The sequence below is a fragment of the Amaranthus tricolor genome, chromosome 4, assembly GCF_026212465.1.
Source record: "Amaranthus tricolor cultivar Red isolate AtriRed21 chromosome 4, ASM2621246v1, whole genome shotgun sequence".
NCBI lineage: Eukaryota > Viridiplantae > Streptophyta > Magnoliopsida > Caryophyllales > Amaranthaceae > Amaranthus > Amaranthus tricolor.
Genome location: NC_080050.1, coordinates 3,232,330 through 3,255,260, shown reverse-complemented (window position 1 = coordinate 3,255,260; position 22,931 = coordinate 3,232,330). Strand labels below are relative to the sequence as shown.

The window sequence follows — 22,931 nt, the reverse complement described above, 5'->3', positions numbered from 1 at the left end:
ATATGCCTCATACTTAGATTATAACCTAATAATAACAACTTTTAGCTTATGAACTTATTGTTCTAATGTCATCTCTCCGTAAGACGGGCGGTAAGCGACTTGACAGTACATGCACCAAGAAGAGCACACAGCTTCTTTTTGAATACTATGAAACAAACTCAATAAAACGAAGAGAATACTACATCTTGTATATTGAGCAATAAGCCGATAACAAGTACATTTATAAAGCAACCGATACACACTAGTCACTACGCAACAGCGAAACAGAACGTAAGCCCTACATAGGTAAAGTAACAAGGTGCAACGAAAAGGGCCCGAAAAGCGGGTTAAAACAAATATTTGAAAAAGAAAAGAAAATAAAAATAAATATCCTAAAAATATATAAATAAAAATAGTTAGACTTGGGCAGTGCCTTCTGTGAATTTGGGATCTTCACATCTGTATGTACCATCAGGTGCGATTCCGAAACCTTTTGGATCTGCAAAAACATTTTCGAGAAGTTGGCTTCGGAGTGGAGCTGGGCTTTCATCAGCGAAATCAACAGCATCGTCGATCATTTCTTCTATCTTCTTCTCGATGGCCTTCAAGTCAGCTTCGGTGGCCAAGTTGTTCTCGAATAAGTACTTCTTCAAAGCTGCAATTGGATCTCGAGAACTATAGCGAGCCTTCTCAGCTGTCAACAACGCGTGATTCATGTTGTTAGATCTAGAATGCTTTAAAACAACAAATTCATGATCACATCTAATCACGAGGACGATAATTCTGTGATTACTCTCCTAATGTTGTAAAAGACGAGAATGATAATCGAAAACAATGACAACTGATAAGCATACAAAGGCACCACTCTCCTAATGCTCAACAATCACGAAGACTATTTATGACGAAGAAAAAGAGATACTCGTAATTTGAGAATGACATTCTAAACCTTATCATTCTAAATTCAAATTTGAACTTTATTAATTTGCCAAACACGAAATGAAATCATCATTCCTAAAACATAGCATAAGAAATTTTACGAATTCCTTAAAATTGAGAACCATGCCTTCCAGTTTACGCCTACCACACACATGAACACAGCACAGCAAGCAGACTAAAACGGAAAAAGGCATGGTAGAAATCAGAAGAGAGAAAAAAGAAAACGGAAGCAGAGATGTTTTCAAGAAAAATGAGATACTCCAAGAGAGAAGTAAAATTGTTGAAATCAAATCTAACATAAGGCTGAACTGTAAAACCTAACAAAGTATACAGCTTTTATATATCTAAGGTTGAACAATAATAGATAATCAGAAGGCATATCCTGCCGTATATTTGAGAATGGACACAATCGTATACAATATACTGATTGCAACTTCAAGAAGGCATCCCGGCTGTGAATATTTGTAAATTTGCATACAACACCATCAGAAAATATTTCTTTCTTTAGTTTTGTAATGCTAATTACAATGCGACAGAAGATAAGTGCTAGACTTGCAAATTGATAAAAATAATAATAAAAAAAAATATAAATAAAAAAATAAAAAAAACATACTGAGGTGACAGTGGCTAATGCCGAACATACAATTTTCCATTGTTTTTGGATAATTCGGGTAATGTTTGGCAAATGGTTGTTAGGTAAATTAATCATTGTCTTTGTTTATAAGAAAAATGGGTAAAAAGGCAAAAGGCCAATAAAAAAGCTACACCAAGTAGCTGTTTGGTTTTGGCTTAAAAGTCAGTTTTTCAATTGGCTTAAAGTTCGTTAATCAAACACTTTCTGGCTGTTTGACCAATCAAAAAGCCAAAAGCCAAAAAAGCTACGAAAAAAAGTTATTTGCCAAACACCTCTTTATCTAGAGCTTATGTGTTAAGTCTTTTTTGTTCACTTTACATTGACAACTTACATATCCTATAGATAATAAATCAGTATTTAGCAGTCTACAACAAGTTGACTAACAATTAGATGAGTTTTCCCAAATTTTATCACAATCACAGTTCAATCAGAACGTTTTCCAGTTTTCCCAAAAACTCATCAACCTCGAAATTGTGAAGAATTTCCTTCATACCACGTTGTCCATCGTTTCTTAGGTTTAAGATTATAATGGACTAGGACTATAGTAATATAGCGCATTAAATTATGCAGACTTCATATTTATGTGAAATCACCTATCATGTTTGCTAGCAAAGGTCAAACGAAATCAACCACTTTCTTATTACAAGGGTAAGATTGTGTATAACCAAACCACCAAACTCCGCTTAGGTGGGAGCCATTTAATGGCATTTTGGTAACTTAAGGCTGGTAAATCTAGGTTCTTTCAAAATCGCAAGGCATCAAATTACCTAGAAAAGTTCGAAATCTAGACTGAAATAAGAACATGGAATGTTATTCAAACAAAAGAATGTTACTCAAAAAAAAAGGTCGCTACCAATTTTAAAATACTGGTTATTGATATCATTTCAGCCATAGTTACATGGAACGTGGAACGTTGCCACGTTCCACGATCCGGGAACGTCCGTCCCCAATCACCATGAAACGCAACCCAAATCGCTCGAGTTGCTGTCCCGGTATAGAAGACGTTTTTAAAAGGTATTTTGACCTTCATTTATAAATTAAAGAAAAAAGAAGGTAGAAAAAACCGAGATGAAACCTTAAAATCTTAAGAAATTCCACTGAAAATAATTTCTTAAAGCAAAATAATCATTTTAATTTAGTTTTGTTTTCAAATATACATTTTATATATAATGTATCTCTGTCAATTTAGGTTGCGTTCCGTGTTCCCGTTCCCCGTTCCAAACCGAATGTCATTCCATATAACAATGATTGCAACATTCAAATTTATGATTACGCACAAACTTTTGAATTCAGTCAGTAGCAAGAATATATTAAAAGTGCGAAAACAGAATTGAAAAGGAGATAGAAGGTTTAGGCTTACTGGGGTCACGAAGCTCATCCGGATCCGCCAACGAGTGTCCCCGGAACCTGTAAGTTTCACATTCCACCAAGGTAGGGCCTTCCCCTCTCCTAGCCCTGTCCACAGCCTCCTTTGCCACTTCCCTCACCTTTAGAACATCCATGCCATCCACATGAACTCCCGGCATCCCAAAAGCGGGCCCCTTCTTCCAAATCGCGGGATCTGAGGTTGCCCTTAAATGGGACATCCCGATTGCCCACAAATTATTCTCCACAACAAAAATAATGGGCAATTTCCACAATGCAGCCATGTTCAAACACTCAAAGAACTGGCCATTGTTACAAGTCCCGTCTCCAAAGAACGCCACCGTCACATCATCGCAATTCTCCTTAAGCACCTCCCTCTTATAACGGCTAGTAAAAGCAGCCCCGGTGGCAACCGGAATTCCTTCCCCAATGAAGGCAAAACCACCTAAAAGATTATGCTCTTTAGAGAACATATGCATAGACCCTCCTTGCCCTCGACAACAACCGGTGGCTTTGCCAAAAAGCTCGCTCATCACTTCCCGGGCAGGGACACCCTTGCTAAGGGCATGAACATGATCACGGTACGTACTAACTACAGAATCAGACTGTTTTAATAACTTAATAAACCCAGTTGAGACAGCCTCTTGCCCATTGTATAAATGTACAAATCCAAACATTTTCCCTCTATAGTACATCTGGGCACACATGTCCTCAAACACTCTACCCAAAACCATGTCCTCATAAAGCACAAGACCTTCCTCCTTTGTGATCAACTACACACAAAAACCACCCAAAAGATAAATAAAAATCAAAACTTTTCATTATTTCCAGTATATACAAGAACAATCACTGAATCACTTCAAAGTTTAAACAGTTCAATTTGCTTACATAAAAGTAAATGAAGGAAGCAAATATTGATCACCAGTGACTAGTTTATTTAGTCCGACTTTTGGATTCGCAAAATGGTTCAAAAATAGCCTAAAATCGGCCATAATTCACTTTTTACCATTCGCAATTCGCAAAGTGTTGATCACACATAATGATAAACCTATACATGATTGAAACACAGTAGAATGGAACAAGTTTTGCAAACATGAAATCCAAAAATCAAATTTTTTTCAATTCCAAATAATTTGCCACAATGACTAATTTACAAAAAAAATTACAATTGTTTTAGAAGTACCCAGTAATTAAAACAAGCAAATTTTGATCACAAAATAACAAATTATTACATCTAATGAGATAACAATTTAAAGGTACAATCTTTACATAATGGAAGTATTAATCAAGGAAAACAAGCAAAATTAGACATCATAAATTCACAAAATTACCGAATTTTTATCAGATGTAAATCACATAATGAGAAAACAGTAAAAGGGTACACTCTTTGCGCAATACAAATCCAAAAAAACGTGAAAAAATACAAATTAAAATCCATTATTGCCCAATTAAAAGGAAATTACAACTGTGTATTACAGAAAAATTACCAAATTTGAAGGAGAAGATGCATTTTTAGACTTCCTTTCCTTTACAGCCTCCGAAACAGCAACCACATTAGTAGAAACGGATCGAAAATGGCGAGAACCTAGAAAGTGTAATCGAGAACAGAGGCGAAATTTTTCAGCAGATCCAAGAAAAGATGTTCTTGGGGTAAAACATTTGATAGAATCAAACATGGGTTTTTCATTAGATCTAAAATTAAGGGGTTGCATGATTTTTGGTGCAACAAGAGAAGAAGACATGATTGTAGGGAAGGAATACGAGAATGGTGAATAAGAGAGGAAAAAATGGAGGAAAATGTAAAGTGGGTTGGGAGCTTAGATATACTGTCAATGGCGGAGAAAACAAAGAGAAATTTATAGAGATTTTGATCAAGATAGATGGGAAGATGAACTAGTAAAGATTAGTAGAAGTTTATAAGAAAAAAAAAAGTGTATAAGTGACCCAACTCAACCACACATATAGAAAGTGCACACACAATGAAGTTAACCTTATCATCCAAAAAAATTGGACTTTAAATGTGTTGAATCTGTTGATGGATCAAGTTGGACAAGTGAGTCTCTTTCTTGCCTGATTGACAATTGGATGTACATTGACTTGTAGAGTTGTGGATTGACACATTAGCTAATTAACCAAGGGAAATTCCATATTATATCATTGAACTTTCATTAAATGCGAGTGGTAGCACTTTTATAAGATTTTTCCATTTGGTAGCATCTAATTTATGCACTATATAACAGTCGTAGCATTTTCCGTTAAAGTCTTGACAATTTCCGTTTAATTCACCATTTTGACATTTCTTCCCCCGACACCAAAACAAATCACACCCTGCATTAGAGACACACATAAGATTTCATATCCCTAACTGCAAACTCCCCGAAACATCTATTCAAACCATCATATGACTTTTGTCGAACTTGAGTTGATTTCATTTTATCCCTGATCAACTTAACTTGTTATGAAATTTAAGTAACACATCAGGTCCTAAAGTAACAAGTATCCCTGTATGAGATGATCATATGCGGAACCCACGGAAGCGTACACCGTTCTTAATATAGGCCTTTGCCAACTAGTTCAACTCTCATTTACAACTCATCGAAATGATTCATGCATATTTTTGTTAAACGATCCACGATAACCCACAACATATTGTCACCTGCCTTGGTTTGGAGCATGGCCACGATAAATCCATCCATGCGTCATATCACTTCCGCACCATGATTTCCAAAGTATCTAGCATACCCGTTGGTCACTAATAATCCCTTTTCACCTCATAACAAGTTAAACATGTAGAAAGAAATGTCGCTATATTTTCACACTCGACAACCAAAGAAATGCATTGTAAATCACGATACATCTTATGACCCCCAAGAGGCACAAAATACTTAGAACTATGTGCCTCTTCTGAGATTCGTTCCTTTATGGACAAATCACCCTTAAAAACACAATTTCCCCTTGAAACATAGACACCCATATTTGCTCCTCGAAGGTTACTTATTAGGAAGTCAAAGAATAACATAACGATGAACCATTAGAGGTGAAGGTAATATGGGCTTATGATAATATTGACGATAATACAACCGCAAGAAGTTGATAATGATCAAGAGATAATGATAATGAACGAAGCTTTTTCCATCATGATCGTACAATTTATGAATGTGAAGGCGATGTGCAGCTCTTCTCGTAGTTCACTTTTTTTGGATGGATGTTTCATATCACTTTCATCATGAGAATGCCACAGTGGGTTAACTTTAAGAGAAAAATTATTAAAGGAATCGTTCGATGTTGCTAACTATTAATAACAGTAAACAATAATGTCCTATTGACTTTTTGACCCTCCCTTAAATAACTTGTTGTTACTAATAACGAGCAACTGTTGTGCAAGTTCAGTTTCATTCGAACATGAAAAACGCTAAGTTTTTGGAAAATATTTAAAAAAAACTTATTTTTTATTAATTTTTTCAAATGAATTTTGCTAATTTTCAAAATTTTTCTCAATGATTAAATCCTTAAAGTTCACTACCTTTTTTATTGTGTAGCCACCCCTTTTTTATTGAAATTACAAAAATGCTCTTAAATCTATTTTTAATTATAAAATCAACTATTGTTATTAAACTAAATTTTTACTAATAATTAAATTAAAATAAACAATATTACTTTTAAAAAAGGAAATAATTTTTAAAATCGGAAAATAAATCTAATCACACATTTTGTGTTGAGGTTTGATATATGATCACTCTTTTGGAAAAAACTTTTAATAGGAAAATCACATTACCACAATGTTTGTGGCATTAGAACCTACACTTTAAGATATTTCCAATGATATATTATATGCCCAATTCCGATAATCGAGCAAGAAATTATGATCGTTTAAAATTTGTTTGTGCTGAAATTTGATGTATGTTCAATCTTTTGGGCATAACTTCTTATTGAAAAATCGTATTTATGAACTTGAGGCATTAGAATCTAGACTTCAAGAGCTTTCCAATAATATATTATATGCCAAATTCTGACAATCGAGCGAGAAATAAGGACCATTTAAAGTTTGCAGTGATTTCTAACATCCAGTTGCGAGATCGGACTGCGGTATCATCGCGTAAAACACGTGACCGGACCAGTGGAATCGCGCGTTTTACGCAACCAAACCGCAGTTCGGTTGCACGTTTTACGCGACGGTCGCGTGCGACTGGATATTAAAAATCCCTGCAAACTTTAAATGGTTATCATTTCTCGCTCAGTTGTCAAAATGGGGCATGTTTATGTCGTCGAATAGTTCTCGAAGTCTAGTTTTTAATGACGCAAACCATTAATACAATTTTTCTATAAAAAGTTATGCCTAAAACATTGAACACGTATTAAATTTCAGCACAATAAACTTTAAACGATTGTCATTTCGATAATTCTCGCTTGGTTATCCAAATTGGGCATATAATATATCATTGGAAAGATCTTGAAACTATGTTCTAATGCAAACATTGCAATTATGTGATTTTCCTATTTAAAATTATAGTCAAAATAGTGAACATGTATCAAATTTTAACACAAACATTTTTTTGAAATTAACGATCGTTATCAATGCTTTCCGAATCATTTTAGTGATTATTTTCATTTGTCATAGTATTTCGATATTGAATTTTAGTTCAGAGAGTTTTCTTAGAGAGAAATTAAAGAGATAAAATTATAAAATTTCATAAAAGATAATATTAAAAATTCAATATATAAGAGGTAACTACAAAATAAAAAGGATCGTGAACTATAATAATGTCCAATTTATCTTTTGTTGTCTTGGAAACAGGAGAATTATAGAAGCGTCTAGAATGCCAAGTTGCCAACTGTCCCAGTGACCAAATCACCGCTTATTTGTTACGAGCATCTCCCTTCCACTCTTTCATCCTTCTGCTATCTGAGAAAGCGCCGATCAGGTTTTATAATGTTTTATTTTTCCATTTACTGTTGCTTTTGCTTCATCTCCATTTTAATCGCTTCCACTAATTATTGATTACGACTATATTGTTGACTGTCGATTGTGATTGTGATTGTGATTTGATTTGATTGTTGCAGGCTTCATTTTGTCATACGGTTTTTACTGTCAGATTCGTCTAAATGTCTCATATCCTTTGTAAATTCGTCTTCTGATTGGCTTCAACAATTCAATTTTGTTAATTTTACGAAATCTTCAATTCATTGTTCTAGATTTTTGAAGATTTTATGAATCTGATGTGCTTGATATGGATTTATTGCTGTATAGATTAAAAAAATTTGATCCAGACATTAAAATGTTATTTTAATTAGGTTTTCTCGATTTGGTCGATTTTCCGTTTAGCTTATGATAATATCCGTATAGCTTATTGATTAGTTTGTCTTTTATAATTTAATGTTTGTGATTCTTTAACTGAAATCTACGTGGCAATCAGAGGGAAACCGATCGTCAAAGAGCTGCCGCTCGGAACAGCAAAAAGAGCGGCAAAACTAAAGATGACGGATTGACACCTGAACAGCGCCGCGAAAGGTGAAAATTCTCCACTTGTTCTTCGATGTTAGTCGAGTTCATCAATTCAAATGGACTTAGGCAGTGCGAACATATTTATTTGATCTTTGATAACAAGTAATCAATCAAATAAAGTAAAAAGTTAGAGAATTATTATGATATTTTTTTGTTACTAGGTTTAACTCTCTAATCTTAAATTACATTCAGTTTCAGTGATAAGTACTAAAAGATTTTATTGAATCCATCAACAATAGTTTATACATCAATATTTTTAGTTATAGTGTCCATTATTACCTATATGTGAGTTATCACACATGGGAGAAAGAGAAGAAGATTATCTTGAGGAGTAACTTCTACTACTACCCATTGGTTTCAATAGTCAACCTCCTTTAGGTTTGCATATGGGTTATCTTTCCTTCTCCTTGTTTGAGATTGCTCAGGCCCATCTAAATTCTAACAATTGTATGACTTGTTTTTCCTCATTGTGTTTCTGTGTAATGAAACAAATACAATTATGTAATTTTGTATAGTATTAATGTTTGGTTAGTGTTGGATAATGTGTGTGATGATTTTGGCAGGGATGCGAAGGCGCTTCAAGAGAAGGCAACCAAGAAGGCAGCACAGGCGGCAGGAGGTGGAAACATTGGAGGTAAATCCATCAAGTAATTAAAACTGATGGCAAAGCTCATTGGATACTAAACATTGTTTTGCAAGAAAGTCTTGTATGCTTTGTGATTGTTGTATCGAAGTGGATATTCAAGTCTGATATGTAACGCTATTTGCATCAATTAATTAACAATTAATTGTTGCATTTTAGTGGTGCTTATTTGTTGTTTATCACTTGTTGCCCTGAATTTTCATTTTACCAACCTTACATACATGTGCTGTATTCTCAACTCTCGGAGATGTACACTTGGACATTTTATTTTTAACCCAATTTTTTTGTTTTCATAATTTAGCTGAGTCTTAATCAGTTGAGTTTTCGAGGCTGAGTCCGGGTAATAGAAATCAGTTGGTGAGTTGTGATTTGTGACATAGGAACAAAGATACATATTATTGGTTAAACTTGGAGTTCTTTTTTTCTTAAGATGGCTACAAATTCGTGTCCTACACTCACCAGCTGGCCATAGATCATTGAGCTGGAGTTGTATAGATGTACCAGTCATGCTGCCATCTTATAATCTTAATTTCAATTTGTTATTTCTACATTGTCTTTTATCTAGGCAGGGTTTGAGGTATCTTATATATGGAATCTTATCATTGTAACATCTAAACCTGATGTTTTTGATAATGACTCTTGGTATAGGGAACACAATGTAAATCTAAATTATGTGCTTTTTTTAATTATGTGAAGTTTTAGTTGATGTTTGTTAGTAAAGGTCAATCGAAATCAATCTTTTTGTTATTGTTAACAAGGTTAATATTGCATACATTAGATCTCTTGAACTCTATCCTAGGTGGGAACCACTTATTGTAGCATGGGGTGATAGAATGATGTTGTAGCGTTAATGGTTAGACTAGTGTTGAGGTATTCAACTATGGTATGAATGTAGAAGAAATTAAGCTCTTGTGTATTCTAGTCAAATGTCGCATTTTAGGATAAGAGGGAGTACTCAATTGAGCTGTGGTACAATGATTTTGGAGCCTATTAGCTCAAATGGAAGAGCATTGTGTAATTGCACAAAGGTTGTGGGTTCAAATCCTGCATGGGCTATGCTTGGGAATTGTCATAGTCTTTCATTAGGGTTCGAACGGAGCCTAATATATGTGAATGGTGCCTAATATGTGTGGATGGAGACGAGAAATCAGTTTCAGACTTTCAGTATCTCTTAGAGTATTATTGTTTTTGGTCTTTAAGCATTTAAGAACCAAGGCCTACTTACTAGTATCATTATTTACATGGTTATACTTAGGAGTTGAGAAATTAACTATTCCTATTTTCCTTTTGCTGTTATATAGTTCAATGTCCCACTCACTCAACAAAGGGAAAGAGTGATTGTAAGATTATAATTTTTGGCTACATAGCTTGTTGATGACTTGCAATATTCAGGCTTACAGCTGTGTTATGATGGAGTATGTAACAGGCACTCCCTTCGACCTCGTCCCAACTCTCATGTGATTTATACCTTTTTTAAGAGGTGTACATATCAATAGGTACTAGTAGAAGAATAAAACAAATAATTTGTGCAAAGACGAATAGATGGGATTAAAAAAAACAACTTTTAACTAGAAACTCGGTGCAAATGGACGAAGGAAGTCATAGTGGGACTGTGGGACTTGGGAGGGGTATGTATTGGTTTTTTGGACGTGATTGGTTGGGTGGTTTATAGTTTATACTAGTCTCTCAATTCACTTGAAATTGCCATGTATTACCTTGAAATGTCCTTTTCTTTTACTACTTGCAAGGAGCTCATCATATGCCTCCTAATTTGTTGCTCTAACCTTTTTGTCAAGTCCTCCATTTTTATTCTACCACTCTTTTCTTTCATCCTATCATCATATATTATACTTCTTGGACGCCTGGTAGCTTCTCACCTTTTTTTTTCTGCTCAAACCATATTTTATAAAAAGAAAATTTAAATCATTATGATGTTAACTCATTGATTTTTTGAATAGGGTGCTTGCTGAAATATTTGTCGAAATTTCACAAGCTCAATACTGTAAATTGCCTATATGTTCTATTCTCTCTCATTCTTCAACTTAATGAGGTTTTTTTTATTTATTGTTTGGTTTAGGAGAGCAAATTCTTTATCATCAACAGTCCAGCAAGGTCACGGTGAGGGAAAGTGACAGACAATCTATATCTGTATCGCTTTGATATATACTCCTTCGGTCCTATTGAATTTACATATTTTTTTATTTTAGTCCGTCCCACTTAATTTGCATTGTTTTTATTTTAGGATAATGGCTGTTCACTTTTTTTTAATTTCAGTCATATATTTTGATTTTCTTTTAATTTTATCTGTATAATTCATTCTCTCTCTTTATTTATTATTACTTTTTTAAAACAAATCTACTTCTTTGATGCAATTCAAAGAGAACAGATGAGTATATATATATATATATATATATATATATATATATATATATATATATATATATATGACTGAAAAAACGTTTCTTAATTATTATGCATGAAGAAGAATTTTAAGGTGGTCTTCATAAGAGACGTTATAAAAAATTCCAATACAAAAGTTACTATTTTCCTAATGAATTTTTTACAATTTTTTTTACCTTGTATTGATGCTAGAAATGATGTATAGAGGTGTCTTCATGTGTTTGAGTGACATATGTCTTCTATTGATTTTTCATTTTTACCCTTATTACACAAGTTCACACTTTATTATTAGGATTTTAAATTCATATTATGATGGTTGGATTTGAAAATGAATATAAGAAAATTTCTTTCTAAATGTTTATCATCTGTTCCACCTTTCTCTTTCTTTCTCTCAATCGCCACGACTAACATTGGATTTCTAAAAATCTTTCATATTTGGATAAAACAATCATGTAGATTCGAAAATGTCATGGATTTGTAAAAATTAATGTGATTTGGCATAAATATTAGATATGAAGTGAGGGACTAATTTATGGAGATAATGGGTATGCAAAGGGATGGTGGTTTAAAGGAGGGTCATTTCAAAGCCTCAATATACCAGAGTAGACTTCATTTAGTTAGGGGTCAAGAGATATGGGGATGAAGTTGTTTTGAAAGGATTTAGTATTCTAATCCTAATCCAAATTCAATCCTAAATACTTCCTTCAATTCAGCACTAATATTTCATTTGCTTTTTGGACACTATTTATCTCTTACTCTTAATTTGTATTTTATTATTAATCTATAAGTTAAGACATAGTTAAGTGGGATCTTGTTTGATTCGTCTCAATGCAAGGATTATCCATATCAGCTATTCATAATTTTAATTATGCACAATTAGAGGTATTAATATTTGAATAAGTGCATTGGAGAGAGTGCATAGAATAAATAAGACATTAGTAGTGAATTGGAGGGAGCATCAGGTTTGAAATCCAGAGACCTGATTGATCTAAATTATCCGGTTTTCGAAATCGGATATGGATAATTAGGACCAGATTACTATATGCAAATCCCTACTGAAAATAAGATATGAATTGGAACACTAAAAACAAAATAAATACAATTATAGAACCATTTGGATTATAGCTCAAAGAGCACAAAATCACCAGAATTCTTGGTATTACAAATCAAAAGATTTCATGATAAGTAAACAATGGCAAAATTTATAAGCCCATCACTGAAAAAAAAAAATAATAAAACTCAACAAAAATCTCACATTTTCTATGTTACCGTACTTATAAAAGAATAAAGAAAGACATGATTCTCACCATCTAGTCGAACAAGTTGAATCCCATGCCATCATCACTCTTTTCCTTGGGCTCTTCAGGAAAAAGCAAAGCATTCGAATACAATGTTTAACAGAAAAGGTGGAACAGCAAAACAAAATCTTTATTTATATATATATATATATATATATATATATATATATATATATATATATATATATACACATATATATATATATATATATATATACACATATATATATATACATATATATATATATATATATATATATATATATATATATATATATATAATGAACAACTAACTACTATACAAGAAAGCTATATAGCACATGTGCCTAATCAAGAATCTGTTATAACTAACTATTTTAGCAAACACACTGACTATCCTAGCTTTCTGTTCCATGTGTAGTTGCTGCTGCCTTCACTGGTTGCATCATTCTTCTTCAAGATGACTCATCCTTGTGGCACATGATTTGCACATGACTCGATATCCTTAATAGCCCCCCCTCAAACTAGAAGGCAGGTCATTGACACCTAGTTTGGACAATAGATATCTAAATTGAGAAAAGGGTAAAATCTTATTGAGTATATTTGTCAATTGATGCTGTGTTGGTAGGTAAGACAATTGGATGAGCCCTTCTAGGACTTTATCCCTAGTAAAGTGGCAATCTATTTCTATATGTTTGGTCCTGTCATGAAACACAGGATTCTTAGCTTTATAGATAGCTGATTGACTATCACAATGCAAGGTGACAGGCTCCAAATTAGTGACTCCCATATCCTGAAGTAGCCGTATAACCCAGGTCACCTCAGATGCAGCATTGGCCATGGCTCTGTACTCAGCCTCAGAGCTGGACCTAGAGACAGTAGGCTGCTTCTTGGACCTCCAACTGATAGGAAATTGTCAAAGTAATATCAAATAGCCTGAAACAGATCTTCTAGTGGTGGGACATGCTCCCCAATCAGAATCTGTATAGGCTTGTAGAGTTAGTTTGGCACAGCCTTTTAAAATAATGCCTTGTCCTGATGTAGATGAAATATAATTCAAAGTGTGATCTAGTGCATCCCAGTGAGGAGTCCTAGAAGATTGCATAAACTGGCTTAATGCCTGAACAGTGAATGATATGTCAGGCCTGGTATTTGTGAGGAAGTTAAGTTTTCCAACAAGGCTTCTATAGAGTTTCCCATCTTCCAGTACTTCACCATCTGTAGGGTTAAGTTTCAAATTAAGTGGTAAAGGGGTGACAACCCTCTTAAAACTTGTCAAACCTCTTGTAATAAGAAGGTCCTGAGAATATTTTTGTTGAGTCAAAACCATGCCTTGAGGAGAATAACTGATTTCAATTCCAAGAAAGTAGTGTAATTAACCTAAATCTTTGATGGTGAATGTGCTATCAAGATGGTATAGAACTGATAGCACTATTTTCATTACCTGTGATAAGAATATCATCTTGCTTCTTTATGAATAATGAATAATCATTTTTTGATTGAATAAAACCTAAATGTTTGAGCTCAAGCATAAGTTTTTCATGCCACTGTTTTAAAGCCTGTTTCAATCCATATAAAGACTTTTTTGGCAAGCAAACATTATTATTAGGATTTGGGACTCCTTGTGGCATGGTCATGTACACCTCTTCATGTAAATCCCCATGTAAAAGGGCATTGTTGACATCCATTTGGTTACCACCCATTGTTGACTAGCTGCAATAGCAATTAGACATCTAACTATGGTCATTTTCACTACTGGACTGAAGGTTTCCTCATAATCTATGCCTTGCTTTTTGTTGTAACCCTTTGCTACTAATCTAGCCTTAAATCTTTCCAGGGAACCATCTGACCTAAGCTTTACTTTATATACCCATTTATTACTAATTGGCTTTTTTCCTTGGAGTAAAGGTACAACATCCCATGTATGATTTTGAGCTAAGGCTTTAAGTTCTTTTTCCATAGCCTCCACCCACTTAGTATTCTTACATGCCTCAAGATATGACTTTGGTTCAGTGTACTCATCATGAACCTGAGCAATATGTTTATGTATGCTGGATAGGGCATGGAATTGAATTAAGTTGCACCAATGTGCAGTTTCTTTGGAATGACAGTGATAATCTTGTAATTTGTAAATGTACAGGTCTTGTCTTAATTCTAGTTGGCCTAGGAAGGCTTTGTGGAATATTGCTAATGGGATCAGGATTCAATTCAGAATCACTGTTAGAATCTTGGTGTCTTGGTGAAACATAATGATCTGCTTGATCTAAAAGTTGTGATGAATTCTGTTTTGTATATTCAACATCACTAGTTTCTGTTGCATCTATAGGATAATTAGATCTTGGTATGAATAAATGTTTCATAGGGGTTTGATCAATGTTAGAAAACCTAAATGGGAAGCATCTTTCATGAGAACATACATCCCTTGAAATAACTGTGGTTTTAGTCTTAAGGTTATACAATATGTATCCCTTTTGTTATTGAGAATATCCTATAAACATGCATGGATCAGCTCTTGCAGCTAGCTTGGTTCCGTCCCTCTTTAAGGTGGATGCAAAGCATAGACACCCAAATACTTTAAGAAGAAGGTCATAAGATGGCTTAGTCCCATACAATTTTTCATATGGTGTGCTATTGTTTAAAGCTATTAGGGGCATCTTATTTATTGTGTGTGAAGCAGTGAGCACACATTCTCCCCAAAACATTGTAGGAACTTGTGATTGATGGTATAGAGTCCTTGCAACCTTTAGTAAATGCTTATGTTTGTGCTCCACAACTCTATTTTGTTGTGGATTTTCAGCACAACTAGATTGATGAACGATCCCTTTACTTCTATAATAGTCTAGGGTGTCTCCTTGACTTAGTTTCTTTGCATTGTCAGTGCGCACAATCTTTATTTTCTTCCCAAATTGTGTTTTTACCATTTCATAGAAGTGCTTAAAAATTGTTAAAAAATCACTTTTAGTTTTGATAAACAGCACCCATGTAAATCTAAATCTAGAATAGCCAAAACATGTTGCACTTCAATCTTGTATAGAATTTCATAGGACCCCAAAGGTCTATATGCAATGATTGAAAAGAATCAGTAGTCTTTATTGAGCTTCTTTGAAACATTCTTTTAGTCTGTTTTCCCAGAGGGCAAATAGTACAGAGAAATTGCTTATCAAAAGCATTACAATTCAAATCAGGAAAAGGAATATGAAGCCTATTAAAAGGCATATGGCCTAATCTTAAATGCGATAGTTTGATGCTTTCTACAGTCCCTGATGTTTTATTCTGTGTGCAAGCAATTGAGTGACTTGACCCTTTATCTTTGACAGTATACAGGGGAGTTGCAATTGCATGATCATCATTAGTGTTGTAGGAACCAATTTTTTTTCAATGTATTAGAGGTTGTTCTTAAGCCTACCAAGAAGCAAAGGCTTCATCAAAGGCTCCTGCATAATGCATATGTTAGCAATAAAACTAATTTTAACATTCTTGCTCCTGCACAACCTGTGAACAGACGCTATATTATATTGAAAATTAGGCACATACAGGACATTACTCAAGTTTAGTCCATTTTGAAGAAGGATTGTGCCTACATATTTAACTCTAACTTGTGTGCCATCTGAAATAGTTACCCTATTTTGGCTATTATGTATCATGTCATACTGTGTGAACAAAGTGATATCACAACAAATATGGTTAGAAGCCCCACTGTCAAGGATCCATTTAGATACTCTACAAGTGCTAGGATAGTGTATACCTTCATGATGTGCAGAGGCTGCTATGGAATGATCCTTTTCCTCTGTCTGACTTGTGTGTTTGCTGAGAAGACACATCAATTTGTTGTATTGTTCCTGGGTCAATTTTGGTTCAGCATTACTGTTTGCATGAGTTGAATGTCCTTGAACAACACTGACTTTGTTAGATCCTTCCTTTTTCCATGTATTAGGTATATAGTTGGTAGGATACCCATGAATTTTCCAGCAGCTTTCCATACTATGTCCATACATTTTGTAATGGTCACAGTAATAAGACCCTCTCTTGTTCTGAATGAACTTTTCCTTCTCACCATGCTTTCTTTTATCAACTCTACAAGCAATGGGAGTTTCTTGATTCTCATTCATAGACTTTTTACTTTGCTCTTGATGTGTTTGTTTTTGCATCAAGATTCTATATGCTTCAGCTGCTGAGGGTAACTCTTTCATCATTAAGATGTTACTCCTAATATGTTGGTATTTAGGGTTCATCTTCATTAAAAATTCCATCAATCTTCTCCCTTGTTGAATCTTAGTGATTTTCTTGTTCAAATCACTGGTGCAGCCTGAACAAACGCATGCAGGGGTGAGATCAAAATTCTCCAACTCATCTCACAACCCTACTCTCAACAGTTTCAACTGAAGATTACATAGCCTTTCCTATCCTTTCTTGGATAGAAAACAATTGAGCATAAGATGTTTGGCCATACCTCTCTTTCAATTCATCCCATATCTCCTTTGCAGTCTTTAGCCATTGTAGTGAGTTTGCAATCTTTTCATCAATTACTGACAGCAGCCAGCCCATCACTACATTATTGACTCTATCCCACGCTTTTCCAGATGTGACACTACTTGTTCATCTTTTGACGGTACCCTCAACGAACCCTAGTTTGTTTTTCCCTTAAGAGAAATGACCATTGCTCTTTTCCAATCCTTGTACCCAGTTCCTTTAAAAAACAAACCAATTACAATCAGTGGCGGACCTAGGAATTTCAAATTGGGGGGTCAAAATTTCGGATATCGGTTGTGGCGACGGAAAGGCGAGGGCAAAATATCGTCGCCAAAAGGAAAAGCAAATTAGAGACGAATTAGCGACGGGAATATGGTCGCAAATCCGTCGCTTTCAATTTTTTTAAATGTTTAGCGACGGGAATATGGTCGCAAATCCGTCGCTACAGTAATTTTTTTTTTTTTTAAAGCTCATTTATTTTTTCAGATTGGGGGGTCCACTGCCCCCCTTGCCCCTAGCTGGGTCAGCCCCTGATTACAATCACAATAAGAAACACTTCCAAGTAGAAAATAACAACATATAAAGTTCAGCAGGAGAGAACATCAAACAAATTCTAAGAATTTAATAAACCTCCAAAATCTTCATAAATTTTTTTTCACTACGGCCTAAATTTGATGTTAAAGCATTTAACAAGTTCTTAGTTTTACTAAGTTTTATTGTTTCAAAGGTGAGAGCAGTACACATCAAACAATCGGCGAAAACATATATATTAATAGATTATTGAAAACATCAAGTACAGAGAAGTTTAGCGTAGAAAATAAAAAAGATAATCGGAGAAGAAGATAACAGAGACTTTATCCACTATCTTTATAAAAGTATTTTTAATTAGTTTTAGTTTTTATATTTTTTCCACTATCTTTTAATATTTTTAATATTTATGGTCCCACTTTTCTGATAAATATATTATTGAATTACTCAATAATATGAAATATTTGATAGAGAAAAAGTGAGACCTTGAACATTAAAAATATTAAAAAATAATTAGTGGAAAAATATAGGGACCAAAACTAATTAAAAAATATTTTTATAAAGTTAGTGGGAAACATGTAAGGACCGTAGCAATTAGAGAAAATTAAATGTTAAAATACAATTAGTAGAACATATGTGAGGATCATAAATATCATTAAAATATTAAATGAGGACAAATAAAATTATTTTTTAAAAATTTAAATATAAATAAAAAGATTTTCAGTGAACAACAAATAAGTACATTTTAACGAATGAAGTTAGTACTAAACTAAAAATAAACATAATGACCATGAACTAATCAACTAAACAGTTACTTTAATTTAACCGACTCGGCGACTCCTACATAGCCACTAACAAAAAATATAATAACTAATTCTCCAAAAATCACTGCAACTACTTGAATCGTATCACTAACACCAAGAGCAGTTACGGGCTGTGCGAGGTGTCCAACTGCACAGGGTTTTCGAGCCCATATTAAAAAATTATTGTAAATTAACGTACTATTATGATAGAGTAATTGGTAAAGTTTTACTTAACGTATCAATGATTATAAGTTCTAAACATATTGATTGTATTTTTTCTCTTATTTTTTATCACTTTTCAAAATAATTCTTTACCTTCCAAATATTTTTTCTTACCTCATTTAATGTTTACACATTCATCAAATATAAGTATCACTAACTTAATTTATAAAAATAATCGGCAATTTATTTTTAAATTTTTCAACCCTTCAAATTTTTACTCTTTTTGTTATTGGTCATCATTTTATTACTAATTTTTCTCTTTCATTTTAACATTAGAGAAGAAAGTTTAATTTTTAACAACTTAATTTAAGTTTAAGAAATTAAAATTGTGTTGAATTTTCATTTTGTTTAAAAAATCTTTTTTTTTCAATTATGAAGGGCTCGAATTTTCATTTTGTTTAAAAAATCTTTTTTTTTTCAATTATGAAGGGCTCTAATTTTAAAAATTTATGAAAAATAAATAGAATCTCAAAATTGTTTGCTCCGCCCCAGACTAACACTCCCCTTATTCAAGCTAACACTCACTATGTCTAGAACTTCAACACACGTATATTTTTCATTTAATCATACAAAAGGATATTCATTTCCTTGAAATATATAATATTCATTAATCTTTTTAGATTCTGATTTAGAATGATTTTCGTATAAGTGTTAATAAAGAATAAAATTCCTATTTTGGTGCTCATTGAAAAAAATTTTCCAAAGTAGTGGTCATGTAGGTAAGGTTTAACACTAAAACAATTGTTGAAATATTTAAGAATATTTGAAAGTTCTTCGAATTGCGATAAAAAAAAGTAAAAATTGCTTCTCTTGATATTCCTATAGCTAGCCACAACTACTTGATGCATTTGAGACTTGGATCAATCTGAATAAAATAACAGTAAAAACTAAAGAAGAAAAGTTATAATGAACATTTAGATATAAAATTATCGTTGGATGTTAATTTATTTTTAGAAAATTTGTTAATAACAATTTTAACTCTATCTTGTTAATTCAAAAAAATTCATAGTATTGGTAAACTCAAAATTATCCTTACAATTGGTGGATCCTTCTCATATAGTAGATAAATTATAATTGATATTTTGTCAGATTTTTCTTGTTTTTATTGGGAACAACTTTTTTAGTAAAGTAGATAAATAAGTAAACTGCCTAACGTCGTCTTAATTATTTTAACCATGCATTCCTATTTTTTTTCTAAATTCCCCTAACCCATATAATTAAGAAAAATTACCCTGAATAATACGAACTTTCACCGATTTTCCTACAATAATACGAACTTTCAATTAACCATGAATAATACGAACTTTGATACATATTTCCCGCTGGCATACCAGTTTACCTGTTACTGGTAAACTTACACATTCTTTTTAAAATCCTTTTTTTTGCTGATGAAACTTAGTAAGAAAACAGAACCATAGCCACTGATGAAACTAAGTAAGGAAACAGAACTCATCTTCCTCACGCAGAGCATTCTACATTCATCTTCCTCACGCAGTGAAAATTAGGGCTTGTTCTTCAATCATCTTCCTCAAGCTCGTGATTTCCATTGATTCTTCTCATTCATGGTTAGTTAATTCTTCTCAATTGCAATATAAATCCCTAAATTTTGTTTTAATCCCAAAAATTAGGGCTTGTATCCATTTAGGCGAAAATGGATGAAATTATGTGTCCATTTACTCGAAAATGGATGGATGTTTGTATCTATTTTGTTAATCCATACATGATTATTGTTTGATGTTGATTAAAAACGTTTATGCCTTTGAAAATGGATGTAATTTACTGTTTTTATCCATTTAGCCGAAAATGAATGAAAGTCTCTATCCATTTACTCGAAAATGGATGGAATTTTGTTTCCATTTTGTTAATCCATACATGATTATTGTTTGATGTTGATTAAAAACGTTTATGCCTTTTATGGATGTAATTTAGTGTTTTTTGCTTGTATTTAGGCTAATTTGAATGAATCAATTACTTTGAAGTTTTGGTATGATGGGGTATTAAAAAAGGAGTTGTGGTCTTTGAGTATGTGTATGGTATATGTAAAACCATCTCCGTAGACCTAGATAAGATGTCTATTAAGTGCAGTTAGGAGAGACCCTAACGAGCAAATGTATCCATTGGCGTGGGCTGTTGTTGAGGGTGAAAACAATGAATCATGGCAATGGTTCATTTCTGAATTGAAGAAGTGTGTGCCTTATGATAATGGTAAAGAATGGATAGTAATATCAGATGAACACCAGGTATACACCCTTCCCTACTGATTTAGCTAATTTGTATTTAGTATACTGTGCTGGATTTAGCTGGATGTTTGATGTTGTGCATAGTCATATATTGAAAGTATGAACATTCTGTATTGTGAACCCCATATCAGAAACACGCTGCATTCTCAATTGATGAACCCCATATCAGAAATGATAAACATGCTGCAATCTGAATAAAATGATGTACATGCTGCATTCTCATGAAAATGATAAACATGCTGCATTCTCAATTGATGAACCCCATATCAGAAATGATAAACATGCTGCAATATGAATAAAATGATGTACATGCTGCATTCTCATGAAAATGATAAACATGCTGCATTCTCATGAAAATGATAAACATGCTGCATTCTCAATTGATGAACCCCATATCAGAAATGATAAACATGCTGCAATCTGAATAAAATGATGTACATGCTGCATTCTCATGAAACATAACACACTGCATCTGCATTGTACATTCAACATTGAAAATGCTGTTCATGAAAGATGAAACATGAAAATGTTGATTTTGCATAATACACTTATATCCTGTACAGAGCATTTTGAGGGCAGTCCAGCTGGAGCTTCCAAAAGCAGAACATAGGCATTGTGCTAGGCACATCTACGCAAATTGGAACAAGTCGTTCAAAGGACAAGAGTTAAAATTACTCTTTTGGAGATGTGTCAAAGCATACAACTTGGCTGATTTTGAGGAAGCAATTACGGAGATGGAGGATGTTAATCCGGTTGCTGTTGATGCCTTTAGGAAATGTGGTCCACACTTGTTTTGTAGATCTTTTGTCAAACTAGATGGAAAGTGTGATGTTATTTTGAGCAATATGGTAGAAACTTTTAATAATTACATCATGAATGCTAGATCCCATCATTTAATAGATATGCTTGAAGATATTAGAACAATGCTAATGAAGAGGATGGCTAATAAAAAGGAAGAGGCATTGAAGAAGTGGAAGGGTTTCTTATGTCCCTAAGTACAGAAAACGTTAGATTCAGAGAAGCAAGAAGCAACTAAGTGCACTGTCATTCCTTCAACATCAACTCTTTTCCAAGTAGCCTATTGTATGGATGTTTTAGAGGTTGATATTGAAAATAGAACTTGTACTTGCAAGAAATGGGATTTAAGAGGGATTCCATGTTGACATGCAGTTGCATCTATTTTTTACTTGCACAAGGAGGTTGAGTCATTCGTTGATCAGTGTTACACTAGAGAGGCTTATTTGAGAGCCTATGAAGGAAACATCAATCCTTGTATTGGCGAGAGGCATTGGCCTAAAATTGACAAACCGATCGATCCTCCTCCAATTAAGATTGGTCCTGGTAGACCACGAAAAAACAGAATCAAGGATCCGCATGAAGATCCTAAAAAACCGGGAAAGCTCTCAAGACACGGGGTTCAAATGACATGTGGCATTTGCAATACGGTTGGACATAATAAAAGGAATTGTCCGGAAAAGGGTAAAGCGGTTGAGCAACCACCTCCATTGAAAAGAAGTAGAGGAAGACCAAAAAAGATTATTGATGTCGCAACGAACACACCAGAGTTATCCCATCACAACATGTCTGCACAACCGAGTTCTTTAGGTAAAGGCAACAGGACAATTAGAGCAGGGGAAGGGAGTAGAGGGGGTAGGACTGGTAGTGCAAGCGGAAGGAGTGGTGTCAGTACTGTTAAAAGGGGAAAGCCTAAGAAGAACCCTTCTGAAATAATATCAACCCAAGCATCGACAACAAAGAATTGATGTTGTAATAATAAGTGTCATTTTGCTGCTCTATTGGAAAACATAACTTTTTTGCATGTATCAAGTTACGATTATGGTATAATCTATGGATTAGAACATTGTTCAAATTTTACATTTGCAAAAACATTTTAGCTCTTTTGTGTGTAAGGAATGCTTATGTATGTAAAG

General features: G+C 33.6%; 3 protein-coding genes across 3 annotated transcripts; 1 reads left to right on the top strand and 2 right to left on the bottom strand.

Annotated features, from left to right (window-relative positions):
• Positions 1-164: 164 nt before the first annotated feature.
• LOC130810206 (pyruvate dehydrogenase E1 component subunit alpha-3, chloroplastic) lies at positions 165-5,006 on the bottom strand. Its single transcript, XM_057676184.1, has 3 exons — positions 4,402-5,006; positions 2,910-3,687; positions 165-673 (listed from the first exon to the last, which is right to left on the bottom strand). The coding sequence occupies exons 1-3, from the start codon at positions 4,654-4,656 to the stop codon at positions 396-398; spliced, it is 1,311 nt and encodes a 436-aa protein (XP_057532167.1). The 5' UTR covers positions 4,657-5,006; the 3' UTR covers positions 165-395.
• A 2,676-nt stretch (positions 5,007-7,682) lies between these two features.
• Positions 7,683-11,438, top strand: LOC130811077 (uncharacterized). The gene is made up of 5 exons (XM_057677235.1): positions 7,683-7,836; positions 7,976-8,024; positions 8,318-8,423; positions 8,981-9,051; positions 11,138-11,438. Exons 2-5 carry the CDS (start codon positions 8,018-8,020, stop codon positions 11,218-11,220), a joined length of 267 nt encoding a protein of 88 aa, XP_057533218.1. The 5' UTR covers positions 7,683-7,836; positions 7,976-8,017; the 3' UTR covers positions 11,221-11,438.
• Positions 11,439-14,194: 2,756 nt separating this feature from the next.
• On the bottom strand, positions 14,195-17,585 carry LOC130811022 (uncharacterized). Its single transcript, XM_057677159.1, has 2 exons — positions 16,483-17,585; positions 14,195-16,171 (listed from the first exon to the last, which is right to left on the bottom strand). The coding sequence occupies exons 1-2, from the start codon at positions 16,985-16,987 to the stop codon at positions 16,140-16,142; spliced, it is 537 nt and encodes a 178-aa protein (XP_057533142.1). The 5' UTR covers positions 16,988-17,585; the 3' UTR covers positions 14,195-16,139.
• Positions 17,586-22,931: the final 5,346 nt, after the last annotated feature.

Bases quoted from the DNA above. Each gene is read 5' to 3' on its own strand.
- LOC130810206 (XM_057676184.1), bottom strand. From the start codon at position 4,656: ATGTCTTCTTCTCTTGTTGCACCAAAAATCATGCAACCCCTTAATTTT. The intron at 3,688-4,401 runs GTAATTTTTCTG...TTTTGTGTGTAG, and splicing joins CATCTTCTCCTTCAAATTTG to TTGATCACAAAGGAGGAAGG. The intron at 674-2,909 runs GTAAGCCTAAAC...CGTTGTTGACAG, and splicing joins GGATGAGCTTCGTGACCCCA to CTGAGAAGGCTCGCTATAGT.
- LOC130811077 (XM_057677235.1), top strand. The intron at 8,424-8,980 runs GTGAAAATTCTC...TGATTTTGGCAG, and splicing joins CCTGAACAGCGCCGCGAAAG to GGATGCGAAGGCGCTTCAAG. The intron at 9,052-11,137 runs GTAAATCCATCA...TGTTTGGTTTAG, and splicing joins AGGAGGTGGAAACATTGGAG to GAGAGCAAATTCTTTATCAT.
- LOC130811022 (XM_057677159.1), bottom strand. From the start codon at position 16,987: ATGGAATTTTTAATGAAGATGAACCCTAAATACCAACATATTAGGAGT. The intron at 16,172-16,482 runs GTATACACTATC...TGCATTATGCAG, and splicing joins AGCCTCTGCACATCATGAAG to GAGCCTTTGATGAAGCCTTT.